The sequence below is a fragment of the Mastomys coucha genome, unplaced genomic scaffold (assembly GCF_008632895.1).
Source record: "Mastomys coucha isolate ucsf_1 unplaced genomic scaffold, UCSF_Mcou_1 pScaffold8, whole genome shotgun sequence".
Taxonomy (NCBI): Eukaryota; Metazoa; Chordata; class Mammalia; order Rodentia; family Muridae; genus Mastomys; species Mastomys coucha.
In genome coordinates this window covers 70,317,693-70,333,507 of record NW_022196914.1, presented here as the reverse complement: position 1 = coordinate 70,333,507, position 15,815 = coordinate 70,317,693, and the positions used below count along the sequence as shown (strand labels likewise).

The following is a 15,815-nucleotide window of genomic DNA, read 5'->3' as shown; positions in this document are numbered from 1 at the left end:
ATTTCTACATTCCTCTCTCCTCTTTGTTTGAAACATAGAAGCATGGGTTGGAAAAAACCCTACATCACACACCTGCCTGCCTACCAAGGCCTGCTGTGTTCCAAAGAAGGCAACATTACATTTTAACATAATTATGAGACAATATTTAAAGCAACTCCCTAAAGTATTCATCCCAGGAGAGCTAAGTCAGAGGGGGATTTCCAAAAGGCCATGTTCAAAGAGCCAACTAAGTTACAGCACAAGGGCATTTTGAAGAGTTAAAATTGTTACCTTTTTTTGGCTACTGCTAATAACATTTTCAATCTGTATATGCTAAATTAATAACCACAAAGTGGCCCTGAGTGCTTTTTCAACTTGTAGTTGATTGCCAGTTTAAAAAACAATATACTAAAGCTTTTAACAAATATTTTAATTACAAGGTTAATTTCTGTCATTTTGAATAACTATGTTTATTAAGATATTTATAGACTATTTCCATGGTTAGGGATGGATGGCTTAAAAAAAAAAACCTAACAGAATGTCTCCCCCTTGCAACACCATTACACACCCTAATTGATTTAGGATGGGTGAATGCAAAAGTGTCTCTTAATAAAGCCCTGTGAAAATACTATTGAATCAGGTATGTAGCTATGTTTGAAAGTTGCCTCTATTTTATGCTGATGAATTTCTGCTGAATTTTATGCTGATGGTTCTGTTCTACTCTAAATGGTTTTAAAACATTACAACGAATCATTTTTACAACTAGAGGGGAAGAAAGAGGAAGATTTTCTCCGTGGATGCTTTTGAGGTCTTTGTTCTCATTATGCACTAGAGTGTGTGTATGCAGCATTTAAATCATAAAGCAAAGTCTAAATGCAGCAGTGTGAATGTTGTATTCTGTGTTTTAGAATTCCAGTTTTTCTCTTTATGGTCTTCCTTTAAGATGGTCAAGGATGCAAAATAAGTAATAAATCAAAGGAAGCCTTTACAAATTCAATTCTCTGTAATTGTGTAACAAGACCAACCAGGTGCATGACATGGCCTGTGTGCATGAAAAAATGCAGTGCATCCAGCAGTAAGACAATGAATGACTCCAGTTTCCATCCCAGAATTCTGCTAACAATCACTTGGATATGGTACCCTGCAAGTGTGGGAGATATTGAGACCTATTTAAATGCATCCTGCACTGATTTCTGTTTCCACTGTGAAATTCTAACAATCATTTAAATATGATACCTTGCAGGTGTGAGAGATATCAATATTAAGACCTGTTTAAACGAGCACTGCATTGGCTTTATCAAAACGAGTCTTTCAGAACTCATAAGACCAAATATCAATATTTGACTTTCTTAAAAGGGTAAGGGCAGAATGTTAACACAGGCACTAAGCAATCCAGCGAGTGTCTTTCTAAAAGGGTCTATATTTAGATTTGTGTAGACATTGTTCATAGTCATAATACTAACAAAAGTCATTAAAATGCCTCAAGGGGCTGGAATGGCTAAGAGATAGAGCCTGGGGGAGGGTATGAGTATTTCTTATATTGCTTTTTACTGGAATTTTAAGACAAGAAATGGCTAGAAAAACTCAGGCAATAAAAACATGAGATGCATTTAAAAAAGAAAAATCTGGACTATCCTAGAGATTTAGAGAGAAAGAAGAAACCCTAGCAAGCAAGACAGAGATAAGATCTCTAGCTTTCTTAGAATTCTAGTCAACCTCGGTAGCGAGCATGAAAGTTTGCTTGGCAAAGAAACAGAAAAGCAACAAACAGGCCCTTCATTCTGAAAGTACTTAGGGCAGTAGAATAGACAGATCTCTTTGAAAGAATGTGCTCTGATTGGCTCATGCATTCCAGGCTGAACCCTACTTTCTGAAATGATGCTTCCCTGGGGACTGAACCAGGGTTTTCTCCTTCCTGCTTCAACTGTGGAGACAGAACTCAATAACAGCTTTACAGCAGGGCAGGTGAAATCAGGTCCAGCATCCACATGATCTTACCAATTCCTTGTATGAATTCATCCCTTGAGATTAAAATTAAGCCATGGTATGAATAAACGTTCTTACAATTACCTCCAGATAATCAAGTTTATGCTATAATGAAAAGCATTCAAACAGTCGAGTGCATCAACTACAGCTTTAAAGCCAAAGTGGAAAAAAAAAAAAACATTATTTCCACTTGAAGTCAAAAGTAGCGCTTAGAGTTAGAACCACACATCAACTGATAAGATTTAAATGCTGAATGCTAATCAGAATTCATCAGTCACAGTAAAGAATTTGGTACAATAATTTATTTGCAATTAATTTATTTCATTGTCTTGCTATTTAGAACACAACTTAAATTTATATAGGACAAACAGAAGAACCAATGCACATGAAAAAAATCTATCTTAATACACAAAGTACACCTGACACTCAGTTATACAATCTTATCTTCAGCAACAACACACACTGCTTTCCCAGTTCATATCTAAGAGAAGAAATAAAATTGTTCAGACACCATTATAATTCGATAAAATCCACCACTTATTCAATGAAAGTAGACAGTTTTAACGGCAAAATAAATCTTACCTTTATGTAGCCCCAAGACACTGACAATAAATAGTTTGCTTCAGGCATTTTTGATAGATTATGTGTCTATATGTATATGTGCCAGCAAGTTCTAAAATGTGTTTTTCTTCAAACCTTGACTTCTACCAATTTCCACAATCAGGGTGTGGGAATTTAAAGATTTTTGGTAATTAAGTATAAATAAGAAAGCCTCGTATTATGATCCCATCCAGCCGTCTTCCCATTAGACACATGCCATTTGTAAAACTCCAAAATGGAACAAAATTCAGCAACTATTCTGAATAAGCAATATCCATGTGATGAAGGAGCAGCTAAAGAGCTAAGGGTCTGCATCTTTCTCTCCCGAGCTCCAGGGCTTAATGAATAATGTATGTCAAGATGCTTAGCTGTGAGAAAGACTAGTTCTGCCAAAGGCTACCAAATAAGGAACTGCGGGGGAAGCCGGGGAAAGAGTGACATGAAACCCCGCCCATAGAACCAACTATGCACCAATCGCATTCCATCTCAGATCTATGAGGGCAGGGGGTATGGTTGCGGCTCAGGATGCTTTGTGAGTGGTTGGCTAGGTAAGCCTCTGGAGAAAAGAGGCTTTCCTTCCCACAGGGTGAACGCCATTTAATAAACGTCTCCCTGCAGCCCGTGAAAAGATGAATGGGGCTTCCCTCTCACAGGGAAAGATAACGACCACAAAACCGTCAAGATCTGTAGTCGTTTCTTAAATAAGCATTGCCAGTCTGTGTGGATCCTGATAATCTCAATGCGCCCAGTCTGTCTCAAATCCCAAACACGTGGCTTTCCTGGTGATAGAGGCCGCTTTGCTTCCTCCCCTGCCTGACACACAAGCCCAATCATAATGGAATGTCACAGATCCAGACTTCACAACAGAGAATGCATCTCTTCTCCTTGGGGGAAGGCTGCGGTCAAAATCCTTTGTCTCTATTGTAATACAGCCACACTCTAAAACTTACAAAGTCTAAAATATAACCCTGACTAAAGGAGGGAGGGAGTTATCTGAAAGTTCATGTCTCTGTCTGGATACAGAATGCAGTTATGCATACAGATTCCAGTTTCTATATTCTGATCAGAAGAACATTTTTATGATCCCAGATGAAGCTGAAAAAGGACTGAATAGCTTTCAGGCATGCAGAATTGAAATGGGGAGGAAGCATGCCTTTTTCTCCTGAGGGCTAAAAATGTACTCGACATTCTTGTGAGAAAACCCAACCTTTTCTATTCTGCTTGACACGGTATTATTCTATGTAACCTTTATCCTAAGAGATCTTATGGACGAGAAGTGAGAGAAATTCATTTCTCTTACTCTATTACAAAGTTCTGCATAAAGTCCCTATTCTTGTCTCAGTTTATTACTCTGGTCTTCTAAGATTCCCTGATGTGGTTACTCTATAGTGTCCTGCACCAGGTCTGCCTCAGTACATTTCACCCTAATACTTGTCTAGTACAGTAGTCCTGCAATGTCCCTTTCCATAATTCTAGGTACTTTCAGCCAACTCTGTGCTAAAAATGCTAAATGGAAAACCCCAGAAATATTCTCAAGGTTTTAATAATATGGATGACAGTAGACTGTTGCTAATATTCTAGTGTATTTTTTATCTATTGTTATTTACAGTGCCTTATTTACAAAATAGTTACAATTCCACATGATTATGAAAAAAATTGCAGGCTATATAGGGTTCTATACTGTCCACTCCTTTAAGACTGTGGCAGCAGGGCAGGGACAGGGAGGTCCTGAAATACACCTCATGGGTAAGGGTGGGAAAACACACCCCAAGGGTAGGGGTGGGAAAAGGCCTGTTCTGCCACTGATATTTCTATCAGGTCCTTTGCTGCTGGGCTTCTCAGACACTCACCACACCCTTGGGTTCATTTCCTACATTCTTCTAAATCCCCAACCCCAATTCTCCACCAGAATAACCCAGTAGAACATCCTTCATTCCCTCTTCTGTCCTCCACTTTTCTTACCTTTGACATATCCTGCCTTATTTGACCACGCTTTCCACTGCCTCCCGTGGTCTGCTTTTGATGGTTTCTCTGGCCATGCCTTTCTTTGCCTTCTGTTAAAGCTTCCACTCTGGCTCTCCACAGGCTGTTCTGGGCCTATACTCCTTCATGACGACTTCTTGCCTGAACTTTACTACCACGTTTCCACATTCACAATACTCTCCCATTTCAAATGCCCTGCCTGTCACCTGGAACTTTTTCAAAACCGTGAACCGTTTTTCTATTTAAAGTAGTTCGTATAAACTACTCCAACTGCAGTCACTGGCCCCGCGTTTCTTCCAGTGCCTCAGATGAAATCTGTGACTCTTTCTGTCCATTCAGTAGGTATCTCGTGTGAGTCACACGCTATCAGGTGTTTAACATAAATCATCCAACCAAATCCTTGAGTAACCCTAGGATGTTCCCTTCCACCAGCGTACTCCTCTCCTTCGAAACACTGTGACCGAGTTCTGTCTTCTGTAAGATACCATTTAATCTGGTCCGTTCCTTCCTGTCTCTACTCTCACAACGTTAATCCAAATCATCACAGAGGCCGAAAGCAGCTTCAGTTTCAAGGCCCCTATCCTCCATTTCCACATACAGTGAGACCTGGAGGGAAAAATGGTTTTCCCGACTACACCCTGATACTCAGGTCATGGACTCCAACTTGAAACCCTTTAGTACTCAACTTCTGAAACTGTGGGTCAGAACCCCACATGAGACTGAATGCAAGGTCACAAATTTTGCAATAGCACAAAATTTCTGAACACACAATGGAAAACTTAAAATCAAGCGCATAATGAACCTAAGGTGTTTCTGGTGTCACCTGGGTTGTTACTTCATAGGACCCTAGCAAAGAGTACACAGTGTGCCCACTCTGCACTTTGAGGTAACACCACAGAGTGATGCTGGAACCAATTTGGCTCAAATCAGGTACTACTGTATGTTATTAACTGCAGGGCTTTTACTCTACACACATTTAATTCAATTACACAAAAATTACTTGATATTTTTCTGTCATTCTTTGCCAAGTTAACTATTAAATGGAGTAGCTTTGGATTGTATTGTTAGAGTGTTTGATTTAGAAATTGCCATTTGAGTTGCCGCCTTGAATGGCTCTGATTTTTAAATATTGTGACAGATTTTGTGTTGATGAGATTAAAACACAATTTACATTTTTCAATTGTCCCTAACCACATTTCTGCCACGTTGGACTCTGTATTTACTATGCAAAGGGGTGTTGTTATTAGTATTGATGGTTACAAAAATAAACTGTTGATCACTGTTGATAAACAGTGATCAAATAACACTGAAGCTACTCTGCATCCTGTAGTACCAAATAGCCACAATTGAATTCTGCATATAAAATTAAACAATCATGCCCAGAGTGCAGACTAACTTTAGTATTTAAATAAGTGAGAAAAAAAATCCTTTAGGCATACCAAGGAATTATTTTACAATACAGCTCTTTGTGATTTATTATCAGTAAGTTTTGGATTGATGTATTTATTTTATATACCCATCTATTTAGAGTCACATGAAGATTTCCCAGTCAAAGTTCACAAGTGGAGAAAGTTTAAAAAGCTTTGCTTGAGCACACAGTCCTAACTCATAGGGTGCCTACAGCAATCCCACCTGCATAGAGATATCCTAGCAAGCTGGAACGTTCTACAGTGAGTCTGAGCTGGTCTGGGTGATCAAGGGGCACTGTCTGACTGTGGCGTCCAGATCGTAGGAAGTCTTACTGCTTTCACCTTGCTGCTTGAATGTGCCGCAGTGTCCATATGAAGGAGAGTCTGAGAAAATCATGTGGACTTTGTGGAAGAGGAGAGGGATGGAGGGAACAGATAGCAGCCACAGAAAAATATGCACATATCTCAGTTACTAACCAGGGGAGTTTTCTGATGATCGAAGCCCAGGAATGCCTGATCCCAACACATTCAGACACCACCGACATTACACCACAGGATAGGGAATGGCTTTTGAGATAGGGCCTTGAAAAGGAAATCAAAGGGCATCACTCCTGGGCTGTAAAGAGGCTGGCGGTCAGATAGCCAGGAAGCAGCAGGGCTGGGATCTGAAATCAGACAGCATGGCTTCCAGTATTCTAAAGAGTACTGTGACAAAGAGTGCCTCATAGCACTGCACACAGCAGGCAGTACAATACACAACATGTAACATTCCATATACAATAGACAGTGGGTGTCTATTGGAAAAGTTAAAGGCTGACTTAAAATGGGACAGTATTCAGTAGGGCTGGGAAGGGCTGGAGGAGGTGTGGACTCCATTAATAGGCACAGTTAATGTATGTTAACAAGAAAAGAACAGTTTGGAGTTCGTTCTTTATTTACCCTAGAGACTGTATGGAAGGCCTGTGACCACCATCTAGTCTAATCTGAATCTAGTACTACTGTGCTTGCAATACTCAAGAATGAGTGTGTTGACTCTTACAGCAGCTCAGACTCAGGGAGGTCTTCCTAGCTGTAGTATTTTATATACTACAGCATTCACGAAACTGAAAACAGCTAATCCCATAATCAATCATATTCATTTTATACTCTTCTACCTAAAAATAAAAGATCCAGAGGGTAGTTTTAGTAGCCAGGAATAAAGCCAATATTAAGTAGGTGCTTACATATACTGTAACGCCTATATTATATTAACAGATGAAAATGTGACTATTCATTCCTCCATATAGAATTCTGAGGCAAAATTGAAATTCAGACATTAAATACAATAGCTATCACAAACTAGGGAGCCTCTGTTTGTTTTTAAGTGCCTAGAGATAGTTTTAGAAGGTGTCAATAATAATCTAGAATTTACTTATCATCAATCCCTTGAATTATATAATTTAAAATCCACTTTCACATTATAAAAACTCTTGAGAAACACTATTAAGAAAACCTGACCGCTGGTAAATCCACTACATCTATTTGTATATGGTGCCCCCTAGTGATAAACCACATGAACTTGACTTAACCAGCTCTGAGGTACAGACTGACATCAGATTTTGAAAACAATAGGTTTTGGATAGGGAAAGAGAATAAACCGAAACATGACATCACAGAGGCTCAGAGAGATCAAATGTACCATTTCAGAAGAGGTATCTTCTCTTGAGCGTATCATGAACATTTTAGACTGACCTTTAAAAACTAAGTCATACTCTGAAACATCCAAGACCTTTCTTTTATTAACGTGGCCTGATTTTTTTTCCCCAAAATGGCTTTATTTAAAACAGAAAATACCTGAAATACTTAGTTAGAAAGAGTCTAATACCAGACACGCTATGTGTGTTGAGGAGTTCCTGGAACCAAATTGAACAGGAACCTAAGTTGATGGTTGTATTTTCATTTCTTGGCTAAGTGGATTAACTAAGAACCCATTAACATATGTGGTGTTTTGAATGAGAATGAGAATATCCCAAATAGGCCCAGATTTCTGAATACTCAGTCCCCCTGGATGGTGCAGTTTGGGTTGTCTGGGCATGTTCAGGAGGCATGGCCTTGCTGAAGGAAGCATGTCTTAGAGAGCAGCCTTGAGGTTTAAAAGCCACACACTCTTCCTGGTCTCTTTCTGCTTCCTGCTTGTGGTTCAGGATGTGAGCCCTCAGTTTTCCTGCCCTTGCCACAACACATCTGTTCTGCCATAAGGGAACACAGAGTCAAACAAAGCCTTCCTTCTATCTGTTGCCTTGGTCATGGTGTTTTATCACAGCAAGAGAAGTAATTGCACACAGCACTCTGCAATCATTAATACAGCTTGGATTCATATAGGCAGACTTGTACATTCCTAGCTATTTAGTTAGCTTAGCTAAAATCACCACCATCATGGCTCTCCCTAACATGAATCAGTTTCACTGAGGAATAATCAATGCAACTGGACAAACTTCATCTAAGTGAAGCCTCTTTGCTTCTAAGTTTGAACAGAGGAGGTCAATCTGTTACAGTTAGCAGATGGCATGATTTTATACGAAGGATAGGCTCCAGACTACAGCAGAGCAGACAACAAACTGTTACAACTAATTAACAAAATCAGTGCATTACAGGATGATCCCAGGCCATGTTAAGTCACTCTTCATTGAAAGGACTGTGTGCTGACTCCAGTCCAAGTTCTAGATCTGCTGTCGAGAAGAAATCCCAACATGGTGGGCAAAGCTTGGTAACCAAACCCAATCATTCTCAGAAGCTGCGTGCCTTCTGAATCTGGCCACTCTTCGGATGTTTTGTCCCTATTCATCGGTCTGTTCTTTTCCTAGCCAGGGAGAATCTGCCTGTAGCATATGACCATTCTCCTCTAGTAAGATGGGTTTTGGTCTAAGGCAGAATTTCCCAGAAAGCAATGTAAAGCACCTTCAGATGATGTCTACTGTGAAATTGTCGTTTTAGACACAAAGCAAGGCATTATGAAGATTATTTACATTAACATAGTCAAAAGATGTGCTATGTAATGGTACAAGAACTGTACTATGCAACCTTGTTTATTTGCCTTTTATTCAACATGACATTTCCCAAACTGATTTTACTACTGAACCCTTGTTATTACCAGCAAATAGAAAGAACCCATAGCCCTGAAGTTTCATAGAGAATTCCTGTAAAAGTAACAGAGTTCCAGTACTAGACACAAGTATTTTTAATAGTCATTCACTTATTCTCTCCACAGATAAGTGTTTAACAGCTACCTGGGGGCAGAGAAACAATAAGGCACTAGACCAAATAAGTAAGTATGTAATTAATTAATTAAATGAGAAGAGGGCAAAAATTAAAGTCAGAAAAGCTCCCACAGGTTAAGTTGAGAGCTGAGAAGGAACCCAACTACCTAGAAAGAGCCAGTGGCAGTGCTGGGCAGGAGGTGTGTGTGCACTGTTTATCAACTGGGAAGACAACATACAAAGGCTGGAGAAAGGAAGGAAGGTTAGGGGAGGGGAGGCTGGCTGATGCATACCCTGAGGTGTGGTCAGATAGGAGGAGGAGTTCTGCTGTGCCCTACACAATACACTGTATGTTTCAGAAACCTAGAAGAAAAAACATGTTTTCACCACAAGGAAGTGCAAAATAGGTATATTTTACTTGATTTAAGGAATGTAGGCATATTTTGCAATATTATAACATGATGGTATTCTATTAGTATGTATAGTTTTTGGTTTTATGTATCAATTAAACACAGGGTCAAATTTCAAAAAGTAAAGGAGACTTGAGGTGGAATCCACCATGCAGAACGAGTTCACGTGAGAGGGCACAGAGGTATCACTGGATGGCAAGGTTTATATTTGTAAGCTCTTCAAACAGGTAGAAGAAAAGAAGCCCCTGGGACAGAAAGAGCAGTCATGACTTTACAAAGTGAATCTTGGGACTAAAGAAAGGACCTAAGGTGCAGACATGGGGCTGGCTGGCTCAGTGCTTGAATGTTGCCAGCACTGAGATGGAGGGGGGTCCTGGTGGGAGGCTTTGCAGGAGAATAAGGGGAAGCTAAACCTGAGTCAAGTGTACTGATATTTAAATATGTGAAGACTCCATGTGCTTTTTAAGCATTCCAGGATCTTCTATTTCTTCCCCCTCCCCTAGCCCCACTTCCATCTAGAGTTCTGGACTAGGAAGGCTGACAGAGAATTCTGAACAGGCAGCCACCTTCAAATACTCCAAAGGCACTACATTAAAGCAGATTAATCACTTTAAAACTTTTCATGTTGTTTTTAGAGTAGAAAGAGCATGAATAGATAATGTGTCGGTTTAAAATCCTACCTCACAACAGGTTAGGAATCTGAGAGGCTGGGTAACTCCTCATTCAAGGTCACACAAAAATAACTAAAGGTAAAATCTAGCACCCATAAAGAGCAGTATCTTCAATAAGTAGTGTACAAATTACATCTTTCAAGAATGAAGAAAAGGGCAATAATACTTTTTTTAAAGAATTATTTATTTATTTTATGTATATGAGTCCACTGTAGCTGTCTACAGACAGGCCAGGAGAGGACATCGGATCCCATTGCAGATGGTTGTGAGCCACCATGTGGTTGCTGGGAATTGAACTCAGGACCTTTGGAAGAGCAGTCAGCACTCTTAACTGCTGAGCCATTTAAAGTAGTATAATAATGGAAGTGAGGCATGGTGACTTAAGGCTGGAATTCCAGCTTTCAATATACATATACAGGGAACTGTTAGGGGTCTGTGGCCAGGGGTTACATAGTGAGCTGCAGGTCAACCTTGGTTACAGAGTGAGACATTGTTTCAAAACAATAAGATGGGTGATTGGTAGGAGCTCAACAGCCACAGAAAACACAGTTTAAGAATGGCATTTTCCAAGTTTGCAACCCTGACTGAGAATTAGGAGGTGCACAATGGTGTGGAGCACAGACTGCTTTAGAAGCCCTCGTATGATTTTCTGCAGTGTGCTATTTAAGGGCTCTGTACTATGCAGAGGAACATGAGAGCTAATATAGGTAATTTAGCACAGCACATGAAGCAGGTGCCTGAGTTCAACAGGTAAGCTATATCATTAGCCGAACTATGTCCATTACTGGGGATATATTCAGATTAAGAATGGTATGCAGGGGCTGGAGAGATGCCTCAATGGTTAAGAGAACTGACTGCTTTTTCCAGAGGCCCTGAGTTCAATTCCTACCACCATATGGTGGCTCTCAACCATCTGTAATGGGATCCGATGCCCTCTTCTGGTGTGTCTGAAGAAAACGACAGTGTATTCACATATATTAAATTAATTAACTAGTTAATTAATAAAAGAATGGTATTCAGATTCCTGCAACGTCATTTACTCAATAATGTGTGCAGTCAATGGTTTCTCTACAAACTACTGAAACTACCAATAGCAGCTGAGAAGGCGTTTGGAGGTCTTCACTGTGCTGGGTCATGTCTCAGAATGCTCTGAGCTGATATATGCAAATTCCCAGAGAGCAGTGCAATGTTATGAGTCTTTATAAGCGGCAGACTGACTCCCCTGAACGATGTCTCCTGCTGCTGCGTAAGTCATTCCCACCTGACTAAGTGTGTATTAGTATAACGAATACATAATACTAACAGCATTGTTTAAATGGAACTCTTTCTTGACACTAGGACACAGTTTAAAAACAAAACAAAACAAAACAAAAGAACATAGCTCAGGGATGAACCTGATAAATGCTGCAAGAGAAGGGAGCACTGACCCCTATCTGTTCATGTAAAACCACTGCACGCATTATGAACAGTGATCAGTGGCTGAACAGGAGCAATGATCGCTGTGGCTGTCACTTTCCTCTTGCAGCTGAGGGGAGTACACATGTGAATTAGAACATATAAGCTTCTATCTGGGGCACTAAGGAAATAAAGCAAGCAGATGGCATCCACAATTATCAGTTCTGATCATTCACAAAACAGGCTTCTAAAACTCACAGTGAAGCCTCATAAAACTAAAACTGTATACGTACGGCACTTTTCCTAACCATTGTGAATAGTGCAGTCAACATACATGAGCAAGTATCTCTGTAGTACGATTCAGAGTCCTTTGGGTATATGTCCAGGGGTATAGCTGGATCAACTGACTGACCTATTTCTAGCTTTGTGAGGAGCCTCCATTTCTATGTGGTTGCCAGCTTACACTTCCATCAACAATGAGTCAGGGCTTCCTGTTTGTCTCATTTTCTTATATGTATTTGTGTTTATTGCACATGTGCATGTGCATGCATGTATGTGAGCTGGTGCCCAAGAGGCCTGTCCTTGGGACCTTTGAACTTGGGGTTTTGGATGGGTGTGAGAGACATGACACAGGTGCTGGGATTCAAACTCTGGTCCTTTGGAAGAACTGGAAGTGCTCTTGAACCTGAGCTATCTCTACATTCCTACCGTTTGTTTTCTTAATCTTAGTTCTGACTACGGAAGGTATGCAAGGTAATTCTATGTGATCATACACCTTACCTCAATTTTACATCGACAAACTTAAGAGAAAGATTGTCCACCATCTCTCAAGCACTGTTGGCTTTTCCTCTTAAGACTAAATCTTCAGCATTCCGTCATCTGGGTTAGAATCCCACCTCTCCGGCTGCAGACTCCTCTTCCTCAAGTCTCTGTCTTCCTGCCTTCATCCATTCATTTCATGCCATTGTTAACCTGGTCTATGTCCTTCTCCCCTTGTTGCCTAGTTCTCGGATTCAACTTGTTTTGGGTCTTTCCTCTCAAGATGACCCATCCTGCACCCTGGCTCTTAAGCACTTTTCTAAAACCACCAAGGCTATTTTCCTTATAATCAAATTTAAGAGTTCCTCGAGGTTCTCAGGAGTTATGAGGGGCTTAGATTGGCAACTAGGGCAGCCCAGACTGCTGGCAAATCTATAGGTCTGGTGTCTGCCTCTGGTCCTATAACTAGACTCTCTCTTCCAGTTTTTTGCTTCCAGAAGAACCACCAGCCTCCCACCTCCACAGACACCCAACACAGCAAACTCAATAAGCATGCCCCATTCTACCCTGCACTGTCTGACCACTGGAACATACCTCTTTGCTCATTACCACCTTCACAATCCCTAGATGCTCAAATGAACTTCTGGAGCAATTCTGGGATGCTTCCCGATCAGTCTGCTCCTCTGGGTTGAACAGATGCTCTTTGAACTTCTCTACAAGGAGATTAAATTGTCTATTGCTCAATTAACACACAAGGGCTTGCTCCTATGGCTAGCCATATTTTCCATGGTATGTCTGCATGTTTGGTAGTTATACACTTACACATAAGCGCTCATACCTAAAAATCTCATTTTTTCACATAGGAACCTTGGAGCAATCAGACAGTCCCTAAGAACAAGGGGAAAACCATCCCTCACTGAGAAACTAAAAACTGCATCTCACTGTCAGCAATCACGAAGCATAGAACATACCCAGTCCCTATTAAAAACCTTTACCCACAAAAGTGGTATAATGTAGAGATGGTACCAGATCATCCCAAATAACCAAGACGCACAAAATGCAAACTGCAAACATCATTCAAAAGTGGCGCTAATAAAGACCAAAATCAAGGTCAGCTCTAGCATCAAAAAGTTTGTATTCACTTAAAGATAAAGGCCTTGACAAGTAGGGCTGGTTTGTCCAAGGCTGTCTTAACTCTTCTACCTCAGTGAAATTAATTAGGTAAAGCAGTTGATTTCACAAATCTCTTTCACCTCTACGGAGAAAGATTTTGGAATTAAAAAGAAAAAAAAAGAAAAAGCAGACTTTGAATAAGAAGCCCAAGTGTGATTTCTCTGCTAAATGGATTACAGTAAATAGAAAGTGGATCATTTACCTAAATGGTGACTCATTTTCAACCCCTATGACAACTGCAACACTAGGGAATTTCTTGTCGCTGGCCATGGCTAGTGTCAGACTCATGACTAAACCCTCATCACGGAGCTGGCACCAGATTCAAGGTCATCTTTTGCACTCCTGTTTCTCAGCTGGATTGTCATGTCTAGTCTGTCCAAGGAAGGGTCGACTTTTAGCTCTCATTTCGACTTGTACCAGGAAAGATACCTAGCATCCTCGTTCATCTTTGGTACTTCCTTAGTTACAGTCTCAGTGGCTTGCACAGAACCAAGAGCCTTGGAAATCTTCCCCGGGTGAGGGAAAAAAAAAATCAAAGCACAAGAAAAAAGGCCAACTCTGGGACACCAGAATGAAGATCTACAAGGGCTCGCTTTCCTATGTCTGCCTTCATGCACGATCTCTCTGGGTGACCAGTGTTAACTGGTCAGTTTAAATAAAAATATGCTATCACACGGTGCTAGGCTACCAAACTAAAACTAAAGTAAACAAACTCAGTGAGTATCGCATACTCGAGAGAGTTGAGGCCCCATAAATCACTGCGACTGGGTATCAGGATTTCAAAGGCACCCTGTAAGCTTCCCCCATGCCTGTTGACTCAAGCTCCAGTTGCAATGGGTCACCTATACAGCAGCATATAAAGTTGACCTTTTAAGTTTAAAAATAGTTGCAGTGCTATCCCTACTAAAGATAGTCCACGGGGCTTCCATGCGTATGTAGCGTGTTACGCACTTTACCAGACAGAAGCTTTGCTTCTGTTTTTTACAAGTCCTGAGAGGTGGTTTATATACATTTTGACTGACATAGAAGACAGGCTCAGAGAAATGGGAATAATTTAATTATCCAAGGTCACATCTCTAGTGTGGGGTACATTTTCATCCTGTCTTGGAATTAGAAAACTCATCAGAATGTAGGGGACATCAGAATGATGACAAGGGTCACCAACACCTGCCCCTTCGCTCCACTAGAACATCTAGTAGCAGCTGACAGCCCGTTACCAGGACCCATGCATACTTATGGTTTCTTCCATCCTTTCGAAGCACACACTCCCTACTATGCCCATGCCTCTTCAACTTCTTTCACTCCCGAACAACATGTTCCTCAGGGGATGGCCCAGCAGTTGGATTGAGCAAACTACCCATGCTGCTACTGGGCCACGACTCAAGGAGGTCACAGGTGAAGGAGGTGACACCAGCTCGGAGTGCTAAAGAGGCTGAGCCTCGTGAAATACACCTCGGCCATAAATCTCACTCTCCAGTCAGCCCCTCCCCTCCTCCCACATCCACAGCTGACGGTCCTCCCTTAGATCTTTGCACCCTTTGGCTGACCTGTCTGGGATTTCTTTTTTTCCTTCCAGGCTGTCCCAATCTCTCATGACAACTGCATTTCACCATAGGAGCCCTGAGGCTGGAGAGAAGGGGCAGGAACACCAGCGGAGCAGTTTGCCTCCAGCCAGAGTCTTGACCCTAGGTCAGCTGGAGCTTCTCCTTCTCAGTTACACTCCATAGATAAGTTCTCTACCCTACTTTTCTTCAGTTTTCACCTATTACCCCAACCCAGGAATCCAGAGCCTGATTTCCTTTTGTCCCTAGATAAAAAAAAACAACAAAACCAAAAACAACACCACCAAACAAAACAAAACAAAACAAAAAACAGCTCCAAGCCAACTTATAGTAGAACTAATTTTAAAATCCTAAGGCTGCTTATCCCTTTCCTGAACTGTTTGCAGCCACAAACCCCACCACCAGCCAGGCTTCATCCCATATTATCCCTACCTATCCTACCCAATGCCTTCCCATAAAGATCAGGGTCTTGTTAAAAAGTGGCCTTCTGGGCCACCTCTTATCCTCTCAGGCTGCCTTGAGTCCCACTCTTGCAGTGAGCTGGAGGCTGAGGTAGTTCCAATCCCATCTGACAAAACTTGGGCAAGAAGGGAGGCAGAACAAGATGTCCTAGACTCTTGATGTAGGATCCTCTGGTAAGTAGAGGATCCCT

The 15,815-nt window shown here is 41.1% G+C and overlaps 1 protein-coding gene across 11 annotated transcripts in view; it reads right to left on the bottom strand.

Moving 5' to 3' along the window:
• The window catches only part of Pde4d (phosphodiesterase 4D), a 1,511,116-nt gene that overhangs the window by 26,935 nt on the left and 1,468,366 nt on the right, over nt 1–15,815 (bottom strand). The window contains exon 1 of one of the 11 annotated variants that reach the window (XM_031359976.1): nt 2,548–2,988. The exons of the other annotated variants lie outside the window; for them this stretch is intronic. Coding sequence (XP_031215836.1) covers nt 2,548–2,595 — 48 coding nt within the window. The 5' untranslated portion in view covers nt 2,596–2,988. Of the gene's footprint in view, nt 1–2,547; nt 2,989–15,815 lie in introns of those variants that run through there. 11 annotated transcript variants of the gene reach the window in all.